Genomic DNA, 17,389 nt, shown 5'->3' with positions numbered 1-17,389 from the left:
GAAAACTATATAGGGAATAGTGAGTGAGTGTATAGGGAACGATTTCGAACACAGCCTATAGGTCTGCGGTTTGAGACTAGAACGGTGTCCCCTCAACATCGGTCCGACAAGAAACACGTCGGTGCACACATAGACGGTGCACATGTCACAACCACGTGGTGTCGCTTTCCGTGTACGTCACGTCATAACTTTGGAAGCGGCGTCTCGCTTGAAAGCGGTGTGTGTGTGGCTCCAACAAAAGTATCCGCGGTCAGGATCTCACATACTGCGTTGTGTTTATCGTGTTGTTGACCTTTTCTCTAGTCGTACGCGATGTCGTCCTCACTCAAGGTAGACAACGAGCTCAAGTCGAAGGTAAGGACCCACACGTTGTGGATTTTAGACAGTCCTGTAACCGGACAGCGAACCCCATGGGTCTCGGCCTGGTCCACACAATCCACGTCCGGGGCCACCAAAAGAGAGATAATACTTAGCGAATGGTTATGACTGATGATAGTAGGGCCATTCACGGTAGTTCCCGCCCTCCATTCATTTCCTCTTGTTGTGGACTCGACTATTCTTCCATTTTCTGTTGAGGCCTTTACATGTGGACAAGTTGTGACCACGAACCTAATATTCCACGTCAGTGTAGTAAATGGGCAGAGGTTCCCCCTGTGTAAAGTGTGGTTACCCCGTATTGAATGCTGTTCTGATCTGTATATGTTTCCGTTCAGGGCCTGATGTGCTTCAGTGCCGTTGAACTTGTCTTTTGTTTGCTCTCATTGTTGTCGTTATTTTTTTTTTTTTTACAGGTGGATGCATTTCGAGAACAGATCACAAGCGAGGTATGCTTTTATTTTATTTTTTACATCTTCTTAAATTGTAATGCATAGTACATTTACAGAGATCAGGTGTTGTGGAGATAAAACTGCATCTCCCAGGTAGCTGTTGAAAGTGGATTCGTTTTGTTTATGATTTTTTTAGGGACATTGTACGCATTAATAATAATAATGGATTGAATTTATATAGCGCTTTTCTAGACACTCAAAGACGCTTTTACAGGGAAGGGGGAACCTCACTAACCACCACCAGTGTGTAGCACCCACTTGGGTGATGTACGCACGGCAGCCAATCGGCGCCAGAACGCTCACCAGCTTGAGATGGGGAGTGAGGGAATTAATGAGTCAGCCAATTATATAGGATGATTAGGGGGCCAGATTGAATGAGCCTGGTTGGGCCAGGACACCGTGGTAGACCCTACTCTTTGCGATAAGTGCCCTGGGGTCTTTTATGACCTCAGTGAGTCAGGACCTCGGTTTTACGTCTCCTCCGAAGGATGGCAACTTCCACAGCACAGTGTCCCCGTCACTGCACAAGGGCATCGGGATTTATGAGTGAAGGGGCCAGAGGGAATGCCACCTATAGGCCAACACCCGACACCACTTACAGCACCTGGTATTCCCAGGCGGTCTCCCATCCCGGTACTAACCAGGCCCGACCATGCTTAGCTTCCGAGATCAGACGAGATTGGGCGTGTCCATGGTGGTGTGGCCACCATGGACACAATAAGGAGGGATTTATGTGTTTCTTTATTTGTTTGGCGCGTATTTGCATGTTTTGAGTGATTCTTAATGCTATAGTGACCTTAAGGGTTTGTCCTTCCATAAGCACAGAATGCACAGAGAAATTGTATGCAAAAATGTATATATTTATCCTTCTACTCTTATCAGGCAGAGCACCTCGTCGCTAGCTTCTTCCCGTTGAAGCTTCTCGAACTTGACAGTTTTTTAAAGGTAAGTCCTCTTTAAGTTGAGGGAATGACGCCACTGAAGGACTAGGTTTAGTCTTTTCTTTTTTATTATTATTATTAATATTCATATTGAACCTGGCATGTGGCCCAGTTAGTTGACACTGCCTCCTCAGGTCCCGAGCATAAACATGCCAAGTGGGAAGTAGATCAGATGAACAGTTATAGAGATATAAACAAAAGACACTCGCACAGACATACAGACACATAGTTGTACACTCACACAGACAAACGGTTGTACACTCACAGACACACAGGTGTGAAACTGACTTCGGCACGGTACAGATGGCCTAGTGTGAGTGCGTCCTTAAACCCTGAGGGAGAGAGAGAGACGGGTGTACACTCGCACACAGAGAGAGAGAGACGGGTGTACACTCACACAGAGAGAGAGAGAGACGGGTGTACACTCATACAGAGAGAGAGAGACGGGTGTACACTCACACAGAGAGAGAGAGAGAGAGACGGGTGTACACTCATACAGAGAGAGAGAGAGACGGGTGTACACTCATACAGAGAGAGAGACGGGTGTACACTCACACACAGAGAGAGAGACGGGTGTACACTCACACAGAGAGAGAGACGGGTGTACACTCACACAGAGAGAGAGACGGGTGTACACTCACACAGAGAGAGAGAGAGACGGCTGTACACTCATACAGAGAGAGAGACGGGTGTACACTCATACAGAGAGAGAGAGAGACGGGTGTACACTCACACAGAGAGAGAGAGACGGGTGTACACTCACACAGAGAGAGAGACGGGTGTACACTCACACAGAGAGAGAGAGACGGCTGTACACTCACACAGAGAGAGAGACGGGTGTACACTCATACAGAGAGAGAGTCGGGTGTACACTCACACAGAGAGAGAGAGACGGGTGTACACTCACACAGAGAGAGAGAGACGGCTGTACACTCACACAGAGAGAGAGACGGGTGTACACTCATACAGAGAGAGAGAGAGAGTGGGGTGTACACTCACACAGAGAGAGAGACGGGTGTACACTCATACAGAGAGAGAGTCGGGTGTACACTCACACACAGAGAGAGAGAGACGGGTGTACACTCACACAGAGAGAGAGACGGGTGTACACTCATACAGAGAGAGAGAGAGAGTGGGGTGTACACTCACACAGAGAGAGTCGGGTGTACACTCACACAGATGGGTACGCTTTAAAGGCAGATGGCGAGAGCCTGCAGATTTACTATTGTAATGCATTTTATTCTATCTTTTTTTATATATATATAATTATTCATACTTTTATATGAATAAAGTGACCAAGAGTGGGGCTCCGACCGCCCCACGCTTGGTCGGAGCCTCGTCGGCGTACCGTCGGTGGATGACTCGATGCTTGTGCCCCGTCTCCTAGGAGCCCATACTGAACGTTGAGGACCTGAAGGAGATCCACTCTGAGATCGTCGTCAGGGTGCCAGATCCCATCCTCTTCACAAACAGTAACCACGGCCTCGACCCGGTACGCCATCGTCTGGTTAAACCAATACGTTCGGATATTTACGAAACGCTTTAGTCTATTTATTAGCTCTGCTTGCTAGTTAGCGATGGTAGCTATTGTTCTAATAATGAGCGGATGGGGTTTCCTAGTTGCATTGACCGTCTCATATTTTAAAGGCAGACATGGTTGTATCCTACGAAGGATACACCCGTTGTGTCCTTCAAATCGGTCCAAATGAAGGCTGTATCGATCGGTTGCCTACGGAGGATGCCTCCCATCGGGACAGCGTTCGATGACGTAGCAGCCAAGAAGTGCAGCCTACGACAGTCGCGGCTGAGGCAGCGGGGTCGGCTTAGCTCGGGAGGTAGAGCGGGTTGCCTTGTATCCGGAAGGTTGCTAGTTCGATCCCCGGGCACGTTCTAGCCGAGTGGCGAGGTGTCCCCGAGCAAGACGCAAGACGCAAGACGCCTCACCCTGACTGCTCTCGGGGAGTTGGCCGTCACCTCGCATGGTTGACTCCGCCGTCGTTGTGTGAGTGTGTGTGTACGAACCGTTGTCAGTCGCTTTGGACAAAAGCGTCTGCCTAACGCCCTAAATGTCCATGGTTTGGGACACAGCTAATGTCTGCATAGGTCCTTTCCAAAGCGGTGCCATCGTAGGACAAAAAACAAAGTGTTGCTTGTTACGACAACTATACATCTGCTCCTTGTATGTACCACGGTATGAATAGTACACTAAACTAGGGACTGGGAAACTAGTACCCAGTACCCACCGGTTCCCTGGTACATACAAGGAGCAGGCCTATAACTGTACCGGGTTGTCCTGCTTGTATCAAGCTGGAGTAGGAATGCCGCGTGTGTTATGCAAATGTATTGTGTATGGAGTACAATAGGAAAGCCCCAGCCATTTCACAATTCACAATTGAAATGAATTGTGAATTGTGAGTTAAATGTGTGTGTTGGACTGCCTTTGATATATTTTTTTGTCTATCTCCTATTGCTATTTATTGTATTTATTAAGTAATTTATTATGTGAGACGGGAAACTGTGAACGAAATTGCCCATTTTGGGATAAATAAAGTTTTTCTAATCTAATCCATGTTCCAACGTAAACAAATCGACCAAAGAGTGTACTAAGACGTGTGTGTGTTTGACCTTTCCAGCAAAATGCCAAGAAGAGGAAGTTGGAGGACGGAGCTGATGAGAACTGTCGGGGTACAGACCATTTTTTTCTTTTAATGTTTTTGAACGATTTGATGCTCATCCATAAAATGTACTGCAAAGCCATTCAAGTCGTTCCAGTTGTTTGGGGGTTGTCACCTGGGGTCCACTAACGGAAACCCCCTCTGGGCGCGTCCTGGGTTTCAGACGGCAAAGGAGAGGCCAAGGTGCTGGTGGTGGCGCCGGAGAACATGATGCGCTGCAACCGGCGGCTGGTGGATCTGATCGAGCGCGTCAAGCCCGAGATCCGGACGCTCATTGAGAAATGCAACACGGTGAGGCTCTCTCTGCACTTGTGTTTAGAGTTCTGGCGATTTCCAGTATCGGATATTTCTCGGCGGGTACGCAAGTCTATGGGCCTATCCGATATCATCCCATGACTAGCTCAACTAGTACACTTTCACGGAAAAATCCAAAACACTATGGTGTTTTGCTGCGTTCGTTAAAGGTTGGATTTGTAACCGCGTCATCCCAGACCAATGTGCGTTCGAGCTACCAAGTCGGGAAAACATGGATGCGTGGAACTAACTTCCTCCTTATCGCCGTCATTGGTCTCCTTCTTCTTTTAATCTGCCAGTCTTTTAAACTCGTCTGGTAATTCAAACGTGTGATTTGACAAACAAGTGAGTTTGTGTGAGCCATACCCACACGGTGCTCGTCTATATCCACTGGGTGTTGGCTAGCGGCTAGCTGTCAATTATTCATCTTAAAGAACCTTTATGGCATGTTTTATAGACGACATCTCTCTTCATATTTCTCATAAAAAACGACGGTAACAAAATAAATGGCACAAAGTTGCCATGGGTCGTAACACACCCCCTTCTCCCCTAAAACTCTCAGCCAAAAATACGTTATTAAATCTCGTAGTGTTCGAATTCGAGCTGAAACGGGGGTTTCACTCGCACTATAACGTTGAATTGAATTGCATCAGCACACTGTTGTATTAGGTTATGTTCACTTACTTAAATGTCGGGACATTTTCAATGATAAAATAACTTGCATTCATGAAATTTCTTCAGGGGAATCCTATCCAAATAGTTTTGCGGTTGGAATCACAAAGTTAGTGGTGCCTGACATTCATACGCTTTAGAAGCAGGTGTAAGTAGTAATTTAAGTAATATAAGAAAAAAGATGGAGGCATCTCTAACCTCTCATGAAAACCAGGTGCATATAGCATTTGCCTTTTGAGATGGTCGATAGTCTCAAGTCTCTTAAGAAATGGTAAGAGTTAGCTTTTCACATTTTACACGTCATCAAATTGAGGTTTATGTGCTTGTTGAAATGGGTTTTCAAGTTAAGTCAACCTAGACAAACTGACAAGCTATGAACTATTTGGCGTCATCTGAACCAATCGCCAACGTCAAATGCGTTAACTGATGCACCAGAGTTGGTGCTGTGGTTGTGAAAACTCTTAGCTGTCACTCACCCGCTCTCACTCACCCACTGACTCCTTCTCTCTTGTCATTATCAGGTGAAGATGTGGGTCCAGCTTCTCATCCCCAGAATAGAAGATGGAAATAACTTTGGAGTCTCCATACAGGTCAGACATGGTGCAGTTCAATGTTTAAACACAGGAGGGCGATCTTTGCATGGGTTTTAAACTGTTGAACGGTTGAACATGCATTTTCTTGTAATTAAATGAAGGTTGGAATGGCAGTAAAATCGTAATTTACTGCAACTTTAAAACTGCTAAACTCTAGAGACCAGTCCTATTTTAATCACTTCTGCTCCGCTGCAGTACAGACACTAAAGGTCCTTTTACATCAGACGCATAGAAAATATGTGATAAGTGTGTGCGCACACTTAAATAAATTTCCATCTTTTGCCTCCCTGTCTGAAAACTAAAGTTAGACTATCACTTTTGGAGAACTTGGTATCCAAAATGAAACGCTTGCGATCCAACTGATCACCGTTGTATCAAAGCAAACTTGATTCACGTTACGCAGTGCAAGTAGACATCGGCTTATAGCGCAAACTGACATCGAGATGAACCATGAAGACATACAATGGATAGAGATAATTATGTCTACGAATGTCAGTGGGGGGGTTTCCGTTTCAGTTCCATGGGATGACCATTGTGGTGGACAGTATTACTGATGCATTATTGAACTTTATATTTTATACCTGATGGAAGTATGTTTTATTTCCCTACAAGTTTTATTCTTTGTTAATGCATAAATCTAAAAAAAAAAATGGATAAAAAAAAAAAATCTATATAATAATGATATATCTTTTATTTTATTTGGGGGTAAGAATATTCGGGGTTAAGGCCGCTCTTTGTGTGTGTGTGTCCGTGTGCGTGCAGGAGGAAACGGTAGCGGAGCTGAGGACAGTGGAGGGGGAGGCGGCTTCCTACCTCGACCAGATCTCCAGATATTATATTACCAGGGCCAAGCTGGTCTCCAAGGTCGCCAAGTATCCCCACGTGGTGAGTGGGGGGTGGGTGTGTGTTTGTGTGGGGGGGGGGGGGGGGAATTATGTGTTTTCTTTGCTGTGATTGTGTTGTTTTTTTGTTTGTGTGGTGCACGGCATAGGTCAGGATATACACTCAATGTTTGTAATTGGTTAAAACTATGTCAAAAATGGTTGTAAGTTTGTCAAGGATGACTTGCCAATCATTATCAACCATTCGCAACCGCAATTAATTAACGGGTAAAAGGTAAAAAAAAAACGTGTGTGTGTGTGTGTGTGTGTGTGTGTGTGTGTGTGTGTGTGTGTGTGTGTGTGTGTGTGTGTGTGTGTGTGTGTGTGTGTGTGTGTGTGTGTGTGTGTGTGTTCAGAGGTATTTGTCTTAAGACCGCAGAGAAACTGCCAATCGTCCCGTCATGGGTCTGTGGCTGTCTGTAGGTCAATGCACACTTCAGTCATTCTTCAACTCGTGTTTGCAATGGCTGTTCCTAAAAATGGGGAGCAGCTGATTGCAGAACTGGTGTTGCATTGTTGTGATCAGTGTCCACAAGCGCATGACGGACAGGAACTGGGCTGACGGTCTCCAAATCGCCAAACCACATCCTGTGTGGTTAAAAAAACAGGATGTACGGATTTAACTACGAATGGGGTCAGTGATTATACTGATCGTCGAGGAGGACACCTGAAACTTGGGATGCAAATGCAGAACTATTGCCCCATGGAATGAGTATTGGAATGCAGCCTGTTGTTTTTTCCCACCAACTCTTATCTCTTTCTCGTAACCTTTTGTCTGTTGTTGTCCTGCGTCTTTCCTCACCAGTCAGTTATCTGCAGCCTTCCCTTTCCTATGCTGTCCATCCTGTCGTGCATGAGCACTTTTAATCAGGCCTGAAAAGTTGACCCTGACAATTCATCGTCAGTGTCCGAGGCCAGCGGCCTGTTTTCCCCGCCAGCAGAGTCCCGTTGTTTTTTTTTCTTCTCTAATCCGAAACAAGGGCTCTGACGGGACAGTCAGGCCCTGGTCAGGTCCGACGGAAAGTTGCCTATAGTGAACAAGAGACGACGACAAAAGACGGATGATCCCAAAGGTTCCATGACATGCCACCAGGTGCGAGTGTGATTACAAGCTGTTTTGGAAACTAGTGGGCGTGTCCAGTGTCCACCTAGATCTTTGCTGGATAGATCAGTCTACCAGCCTACGCAGTGGACTGTAGCAAACGTTGCTCATCGATCCGTCACACATCTAGGTGGACACGCCTACCTGTGATGTCATAAGGGGAAGATTTCCAAAACGGCATGTAACGGCTAATCACACTCGCACCTGGTGGCATGTCATGGGACCTTTAAAGTTGACTTATTATACCACCAGGTGAGACACGCCCACCTGTGATGTCAGAAGAGGCAGATTTCGAAAACTGCCTTTAATGGCTAATCACACTCACACCTGGTGGTAAAATATGTCCCCTCTAATAACCCCCCCCCCCCGGCCTAAAGCGCGCGCGTTCAGAAACAAACAGCTAGTAAAGCACTGCTCAATTTCTGCAATTATAGGAAGCATGGTTACCTGGAAAATGTGCCGTTTCTTGTAACCCTGAAATTGTGGGTTGCATAACACTGTGCTGACCTGTATTAATGTGCTGGCTCATTCCAAAAGTTTGATTCCTCATGACGATTTGACTTGTAATGTGGAATCATATAAAGTATCTAAAATGTGTTGTGGGATCATATAAAGTATCTAAAATGTGTTGTGGGATCATATAAAGTATCTAAAATGTGTTGTGGGATCATATAAAGTATCTAAAATGTGTTTTCCGGCTGCAGGAGGATTACCGCATCACGGTGTCGGAGATCGACGAGAAGGAGTACATCAGCCTGCGTCTCATCGTGTCCGAGCTCCGGAATCAATACGTGAGTGATGGGCACCGCTGGGGAGGGGGGGGACACACGACACGCACAACACCCAACATGAGCTCCAGCCTCTGGGGCCGCCCGTAGTCGCCCGGGGCCCTGGCCACGGGGCCCTGGCCACGGGGCCGTGCAGGCCTGTGTTACAAACTGCACACGTACTCCTGCTGCTGCCCTTTTCTTCAGCACGAGAGGCGTGATCAACGGGCCTAGCTCAAACGACTCGGTACGCAATTGGCCTGCATGCCGTCGCTTCCCTGTCCTCGTTGTGTTGAAACAGCCAATGGCGCGCCAGGGGGGAAAAAGGCCAGCTTGTCGATTGGCTGCCGCAAAAACGTATCTGAAGCAGAACGAAATGTATTGCTCTTCTCCAGACCCTTCTGCAGAGCGAACTCAAACCGCCGGCAGAATGGGCGGGGCTACCCCAGCCTATCCCAACAGACCAACGCTCTGGCCTGCGCTGGGCAGTGATTGATTTCCATATATGGGCGTTGCCTTAAGTCTTCCATTAAAAAAAAAAACGCTTTTGCACTCTTCACTCTTGCTGAATCCTATTGGAGGTAGAGGAAAAACGTATTCCCCACTGGAAATTCCCCACCCTTCCCTGCTGATAAAGAGCAATTTAACCAAACCCCCCCCCCCCCCCATTGTCATGGTCTTATATGATCCGAAACGTGGTACCATTCTATGCCATTTTGTCGCTGTAACTAAAGGAAGGCAGTTGTTTTGATGAGTAAAATTCAATGTTTTTGCCAGTCTCCCAAAAAACGTTAAGTTTGACTTTTTTTTTTTTTTAACCATTCGTATGATTACCAATCTGCTCACATGTTTTCTTTCCTTCTCAGGTGACCCTGCATGACATGATCCTGAAGAACTTTGAGAAGATCAAGAAACCCAGGAACAGCAACGCCGAATCTCTTTATTGATGACCTCTGTTACCCCCCCCCTACCCCCCCCCCCCCACACACACACACTCACACACACACACACACACACACTGCGTCAAACACTCACACACTCAGGTCTTGCTGTCGGGAGAGTGAGCATGTGCAGGGCATGCTTCATTGACTGCTGCAGCTCAATTTGGACGGTTTCATAAACACAGTAGGAACACGGGCACTCACCCACGATTCACCTCATCCCCCCCCCCCTCTGTGCGCACCCCCCCCCCGGCCACACATTATGTGTATTAGTTTAATTTGCTAACCCGCTGCCCTCTTTGGGCCTCTGGATTCATTGGTATTTCCTGTCTGCTTGCGCTCTCAAAACAAGGTGCATCCACCAGCGGTCTGTTTTCAAGTGGCCATCCATTATTCCCCTTACTCGGCTTCAACTCCCACTCAACTCCCACACGCGCACACAAACATGCACACACACACACACACACACACGCAGTCTTTGCTATACAACGTATAGCGAAACGAAATGCAGCGAATGGTTGCCTTTTGTGTAGCTTTCTTCTTTTCGTTCCTCTTTTTAGCCGATGCCTCGGAGATGCATTAGGGGTTAACGTGGGGACCGCGTACCGGCAGTTTGGCGTCCCGGAGCTTTGCGGTGACGTGATTGCTCGCCGGTGTTGTCATGTGAACCGTCGTCTCTGTGTATCTCACGCAGCCAACTCTCCCTCTCTCTCCCCCCTTTCACTCCCTCTCTTGCTCTCCGTCTCCCACTCTCTCCCCTTCCTTCCCCCCCCGCTCTCCAGCAGGCCTGGTTCGGGAGAAGGCCAAACACATTACGAACTGAGCTAGGGGCGGCGGGGAATGATAGACGGTACCTAAAACTGCCCTTTTTTTCCCCCCTCATGGTTTTTAATCAGTAAAGCAGATTTCTGTGGATTTCCGGTACTTTTTAGTTTTTGTAGGCTTTCCAGTGTATTCCGAGGCATGTGTGTGTGTAGTGTTCCTGCTTCCCCACCTCCCCCCCGGACGCGTGAGGTCGAGGGTGAGCCGTGAACAGTGTGTAGCGTCTGAACGCTCTGTGTGCGATCTGTTCCGCCGTTCGACACGAGTGCGGTCGCGCCAAGTGTGCTGACCAGAGTGTCTCATTGTGTTTTTTTTTTTTTTTCATTATTTGTATTATTTCAGTTGAGAAACTTAATGTTGCCATCGGTAGAGTGCACCTTTGTGGCGTGCTTCTTTTAAATAAACTCAAATCAAATCCAGTCTTTTCGTGTCATGATGTGACCACTGCTTAAAGCTGCACCTTTGACCTTCACAGGTCACCCCCACACCAAGATGTCATGTTTGGTTTTTATGGCCCCTTTTATACCATCTTCCTGTGTTTTAGTGATCTCCCAAGTTGGCGTGTCAACCTATACAGTGGAGAGAACAAGTATTTGAACTGACTGAGTTCAGCTACAGTTAGGGTTGCCACCTTGGATTTGGGGAAAAAAAGGGACACTCGATCAAATGTTTGGGGCGGAGGGCTCGGCCATTATTACCAGTTCAGACTGACCAATGAACATACAATTCGGACAAAGGAGACGGAAACAAAGTCATGTTAATAAATGTATTTGTTCAGGGGTCACCAGGGAGGATGTACACCAGCAGATAATTTCAGTCCAGCAGCCATGTGAACACACTAGACTAGAACACAGAGAGACATCACATGAGAATTGATCACAAACTTTCAACATTGCTATTATTTCAACATTTATATTTTTGTACTTGTTTGTTTTGGTGTTGTGAGTGTGTGTGTGTGTTTGATTATACGTCTGTGATTGATTAGATTAGTATGTGTTTATGTTTGTACGAGACTCGAAATGCTGTTTATGGACTCCAGGAAGAATAGCTATGCTACTGTGCTGCTGCAAATGGATATCCAATAAAAAATTAAATCAATAAATCAATATGGGCTATTGGAATTTTATGAAGACCCCCATGAAACTAGCCGTGCTATCTATGAGCAAATTGTGGATATTATAGAAAAAATGGTCTGCGTGTGTCAGATTACCGTTGACCGTAAAGGCCTACTGTTTTTTTCCTACACGTGGCTTGCATGTTTTATTTGCTCCATCTCCTTCCTCGTCAGTCTCTCCTCCCATTGCAAATGAAGACGCAGCACTCGACTCCACTCACAGTGACTTTCCTCCACTTTAATATGTTTATGTTTGAAATTGTGTTCCCGCCCTGTCTGAGAAGCGCAAGAATGGGGCGTCACGGTCACGTACGCATAGACGGGAAAAAAACTGGGACAATTTTAAGAGCCATAGAAGCACAGGAACCGTATTAGACTACAGAACGAAAGTAATCAAATTAGGTGTTTGTCGTTTTCCCCCAAAAAACGGGACAAATTGTGTCCCGAGAGAAATTTATTTTTTCCCGGGACAGCTGGTGAGAAAAGAGAACAATTCTGGGAAAAACGGGACGGCTGGCAACACTAGCTACAGTCCACTGTGTAGGCTGGAACACTAGATCTTACCATCATACATGCATACCCTGTATGATGGAAAGATCTGGTGTTCCAGCCTACACAGTGGACTGTAGCTAAAATCAGTCAGTGCCTTTACATGGGACAGCTAGATCGGATTAAGCCTTATACCGTTTTGCTAGTCGAACGGACCGTGTCAATTATCCAAACGTGCTTGGCCTTTAAGAGATTGGATAATGGCCGAAGCACGGCTGAATCCGCTATCCTAGGTGGCGCTGTAGCTCTCTCAACGAGTGGTCCAGCCGGAGGAGTCCGCATACGACCGAGAGGTCGGAACAATGGAGCGTCGGAGAAATGACTATAGACCCGAAGTGAACTGACAGCTGTCCCGCATACGGTAACAATCCCTTTCTCGATGTAGTGTTTCAATCTTGACTTCAGAGAGTCAAAGCCAAAATTCCTTCTCCATCATGGCCGAGACAACCCCCACTACGACTCTTTATTGTGGAAGTAGGCTACCAGAGAGTCGGAGAACCCGACGCAGTCTTTAAGAATCATAATATCCCCGTCAGTTCGGTCGCGGCGCAATGAATGAATAAAGATCGTATACACGTCAGACGAAAACTTTATTTTGTCAGACGTGCCCGAAGTTCCTACTATACAACCGATAACCAACTTTGAGGAAAACATGTCATTTTAATTTAGCCTTGGGTGAAATCGAAGCGTAGTGTGTAGGCTACTGAATGCATGTTGATGATACACTTCTAATAGGGGGTAATGGCGTGACACCGCGCCCTCCATCTTCTGCGTCAGCTTTTTAAATAAATCGCCGTTTCTCGTTTTCCGAGGGCGACAACCATAAACATATAAAGAAATACGAATTGTTTGTCTATGGCGACATCAACACGACTACCGTCTCCTTCTACTTCCGGCTCACGTCCCCCGGCCTCAAGATCTCGAGCATGCTCAGAACGTGAAATCCGATACATGAATCCGATGCGGATTTACATGCAGTTAGAAACCGGACTAAATTCGAGTTATCTAGGTGTTCTCATCCGATCTCGCTTGTCCGTTCATGTACCGATTTCTGTCCGAATTAGATCGGGTAAAGGTGGTGTACATGCATTTTAAAAGTCTGGTTGAGGTCTTATTCGTTTCTTTATCCGATAATGACTGCATGTAAACGCACTTAGTTGGATTGGATGAGGGACCAAATGCAATTTCTTACAATTAGAAAAGATGAAATATACTTGAAAGCAGCTGTAGAGTAGATTTAAGAGCTATAAATGTATCTTCTTTTTTTTTTGAAATGCCAGTCTTCTTTTGATTTTTGCTGGGAGAAATGCTCAGTGAGAATAGATGTGGTTCACCAGGAGTCTGGTACGAGGCCATATCGATTTAACACCACTCCTGGCTCCATTCCGACCATCGCTATTCCCTGATGGTTTGGGGAGTCTATCTCGCCTGTCAAACATGCCTTAGCGCGTGCGTGCACACGAAAACATGATCGTGGAGAAATGAAAGGGGGCATGTTTTGAGGTTTGTTTATTTTCAATTATAGAGCATCATTAAGACCTGGCAACACATTTGTTGAGCAATCTGAGCTCGGGGACCTTTTTAATGGAAGCCCTCACATAATTAAACGGTTACAACCAATTTGGTATTGAATGGTCATCTGACGAATACTGCTTTGGTGATAGTAGTGTTTATTATTTTGTCCTACCACTTTGACCTGACTTTAGTTCTCATGAATCTTATTTAAAGACACCGTCCACTCTGATGTACTTGTATTCGGACCCCCTCCCACCCAGAGACCCTCCAGATGGGGCCGTTTGGTGTTTTGGATAGATTGCCCTTTCTTGCTCTGCAGAGGATGTTGCAGCCTAAAATATGTGTGGCCTGTGAAGTACGCCCCTCAAACGAATTCTACAAGTCAAGAAAAACATTTTTTTGTTGACATTCATGCATCTGGAACATGTAAAAGCCTAAATATTGGGGCGCTCTCTTTAGTATAATTTCCAGTTTCTATACAGTTCCTCGTCTTGACTCCCAAGCCCCTTGGGAGTAACCTGCATTTGTGATCAAACTCTCAGACACCAGAGTAGGGGGGGAACCAGGGGCCCGTTTCAGAAAGCAGGTTTAGTGAAAACTCTGAGTTAGTTAACCCTGAGATGAGGGAAACTCTGGTTTTTCAGTTTCACAAAGCCAGTTCAGCTTTACTCTGAGTCAGTTACCCTGGCAACATACTCCGTGAACCTAACCTGCTCGCTGGCAGGTTTTCTTCAACTAACCCCGAGTTTCTCCTGCTCTTAAGTTGAAGCCTGCAGACTGAAGGCAGTGGCAGACATGGCGTGTCCTTTTATTGAAGAGCCAGTTGATGTCGAGGCGCAGATACTTGGATGTTTTATCATTCCCTGATGAGTAGCTCCCTGTTTGAGCGTTTCCGTTTCTCTGCATCATCAATAATTTATATAAACAATATTCTCAGCCCTCACATCGCTCACATGACACATCGTGGACACGCTCAGTTCCGAGCAAATTTTTTGTATTGCACTTTTGTTTTGTTTTGCCAACGGCAGTTTTTTGTATAACGTTGGTGATGCAGAGCATGTGTCCAAGGAAACTGTCTGTCGGGCTGTCCGAAATGTGACACTTGCACTGAAACGGCTACTATGCACGTTTGTAGTGTTCCCAAGTCACAGACCCACCAGACTTCTCAGAGAAGAGTTCCACAGAATTGCAGGTATCAGTCTAAGCAGTAATTCTTTTATGTATACAAAGCATGCATAAAGCTTTGAGACTTGAAGCACTAATCAGTCAATTTGATATTTTTTAGGGTTTCCAGGTGTGATTGGCTGCATAGATGGCACTCACATTCCTATCATAGCTCCTTCAATAAATGAAGGAGATTATGTGAATAGGAAATCTGTCCACAGCATTAATGTACAGGTAGGCCTAAATAGTAGCCTTTAACATTCCAAATGAAATATGCTTCACTATACAGCTAATTACTGTTCTCCACTGTGAAGATCATATGTGACGCAGCCCACATGATAAAAAATGTGGAAGCGAAGTGCCCTGGGTCTGTGTATGACTCACAAATGTTTCGTGAGTCTACACTGAGTGCCAGATTTGCCCGTGGTGAGTTTATATATATAGTTTATATATCCAGTATATAGTTATATCCTATGATCAATATTTTGTTTCCTCCTATTACAACTGAAACAATAAAGTGTATATTGTATTATCATAGGAGAGTTTGATGGTTATCTACTCGGAGACAGAGGGTACCCCTGCCAACGCTATCTGCTGACCGTTTACCCTGACCCTGACCCTTGCCCACAGCAACACTACAACTTGGCTCACTGCAGGACACGAGCCAGAGTGGAGATGACCATCGGCATACTCAAGGCCCGGTTCCAGTGCCATCGTAGGCTCAGGGTCACCCCGGAAAGGGCTTGTGACATTATAGTGGCATGTTTGGTTCTCCACAACATTGCCACTATTAGAGGAGAACAATGTCCTACTCTTTCCCCCAATGATCCAGATAATAATCCTGACCCCCCTGCTGATGCACGAGATGGAAGAGCTGTTAGAGACATGATATGCTTCAATCATTTCTAACTGACTCTGCCTTTTTTCTGTTGGCTATAATGGAGGTCAAATTTTAAGATAACCAGAAAAAAAAAAATTTGGAGACTTATATGTATAAAAGGCATTTAGGTGTTGCTTTCATATAGACAATATTAAATACTGGCAATGTTGGGATTTTTCTTTGTTTAGCAGATTTCCCTAATTACTTAAATATATCTATCACATGTTGAATGCAGCCACTAAATGCTGTTTAATGAGGGCAGGCTAAACAACATCACAATTGCGTGTACTTAAATTATACCTTATCTGTTTGAACTACATTTTTATATTTCATTTTTAGTTGCAGCCAAGTCCGTTTGGGGCCTGTTGGGTTGCACCTGTGCGCACAAACACACATATGGAATATAATTGTTGAATAAGTGGAACATTCAAGAGAAAACATTTTATTTTTCTCAAATACTCTGACTCGGTCTGCTATTTTTTTTCCACGCGAGCTCCCGCTTTTCGGCTGCTGCCATAGTATTGCTTTTTAGTAAAAAGATATGCTCGCTTTCTGCATATGCAGTCATTAAGATTTGCAACTCCGCTGGGGAGAAGTAGGAGGATCGAAGCTTGTTAGTACTTGTTGCCATGGTGAATCATGTTATCTGTGTTCCATTGATGAGGGCTTTTTATATCCTCATGCACGAGCTTCACTCAGAGTTACCTTGACTCAGAGTTGATTGAACTAAGCGTTATCACCTGTTCTGAAACCCAAAATTCAGAGTTTTACAGCTCAGAGTTGGTCAACCTAGAGTTAAGGTTTTAACTTGGAGTTTGTTGAACCTGCTTTCTGAAACGGGCCCCAGTTCACTAATTTGTGTCGGGTTATCCAGGTCCTGCCATGACAAAATGTTTGCTCAGCTTTTGCTTCAGTCAGATGGCTAATGAAATAATCTCTCTCTTGGGCCACACATCGTACTGCACTGTACACCACACATCGTACTGCTGAACTACCAAATGTAATTTTACTGTGCAAACGGCCGTCTGGAGCACTAAGACTCTTTAATATCAGAGGTTTACACTGCCCAGAGGGCTGTGTGGTCGGTAGGATCCAATGTAGTAGGATATAGTATGTACTACAGTAGAAGTACAAATATGGATCGCTCCCTCTCATAACTCTGTCCAGAGAATGACAATGAAGGCAAACAATAAAAGAGAAATCTATTTGGCAAAGTTAGAACATTTACAAATTCACAAGGATATGCAGTTCCAAAGATTGATTGTATCGGTCTGGCAAACTGGTACTTTTAAGTGTTATAAAAACAAAGTTTTACAACATTAAATAATGTTATATTTATCATCAATTGTGTGTATAAAAAAGCCACTGAATTGTCTACATATGTTATTGCATATGAAAGACCAAAAGCAACATGTGTGTCAAATCCATTTTATTCAATCAAGAGTAACTTCTTTTCACTGGACTGGACGGACTAACAGTAAATCACAGATAGAACATTTTCATTTTTTCCCTCAAACTAAGTGCTATTTATTTTACTCCGGGTTTTCACTTTCACAACAGTGAAAACGGGGATAAAGTTTCACAACTGATAAATTGTACTCCAGACACTCGAATAAGTCACAGAAGCACTGGAGTAAAACGTATCCGTTCTA

The 17,389-nt window shown here is 45.2% G+C and overlaps 1 protein-coding gene and 1 pseudogene across 1 annotated transcript; one reads left to right on the top strand and one right to left on the bottom strand.

The window, feature by feature from the left end:
- Positions 1–147: 147 nt before the first annotated feature.
- Positions 148–11,636, top strand: LOC130400184 (proteasome activator complex subunit 3-like). Its single transcript, XM_056605035.1, has 10 exons — positions 148–354; positions 792–824; positions 1,710–1,772; positions 3,156–3,260; positions 4,402–4,453; positions 4,607–4,734; positions 5,931–5,999; positions 6,765–6,887; positions 8,690–8,776; positions 9,619–11,636. The coding sequence occupies exons 1-10, from the start codon at positions 313–315 to the stop codon at positions 9,697–9,699; spliced, it is 783 nt and encodes a 260-aa protein (XP_056461010.1). The 5' UTR covers positions 148–312; the 3' UTR covers positions 9,700–11,636.
- Positions 1,420–1,538, bottom strand: LOC130376662 (5S ribosomal RNA; annotated as a pseudogene).
- Positions 11,637–17,389: the final 5,753 nt, after the last annotated feature.

This window comes from Gadus chalcogrammus, chromosome 2 (assembly GCF_026213295.1).
Source record: "Gadus chalcogrammus isolate NIFS_2021 chromosome 2, NIFS_Gcha_1.0, whole genome shotgun sequence".
Taxonomy (NCBI): domain Eukaryota; kingdom Metazoa; phylum Chordata; class Actinopteri; order Gadiformes; family Gadidae; genus Gadus; species Gadus chalcogrammus.
This window is presented reverse-complemented; position numbering and strand designations above follow the sequence as displayed.

Bases quoted from the DNA above. Each gene is read 5' to 3' on its own strand.
- LOC130400184 (XM_056605035.1), top strand. From the start codon at position 313: ATGTCGTCCTCACTCAAGGTAGACAACGAGCTCAAGTCGAAG. The intron at 4,735-5,930 runs GTGAGGCTCTCT...TGTCATTATCAG, and splicing joins TCATTGAGAAATGCAACACG to GTGAAGATGTGGGTCCAGCT. The intron at 6,888-8,689 runs GTGAGTGGGGGG...TTCCGGCTGCAG, and splicing joins TCGCCAAGTATCCCCACGTG to GAGGATTACCGCATCACGGT.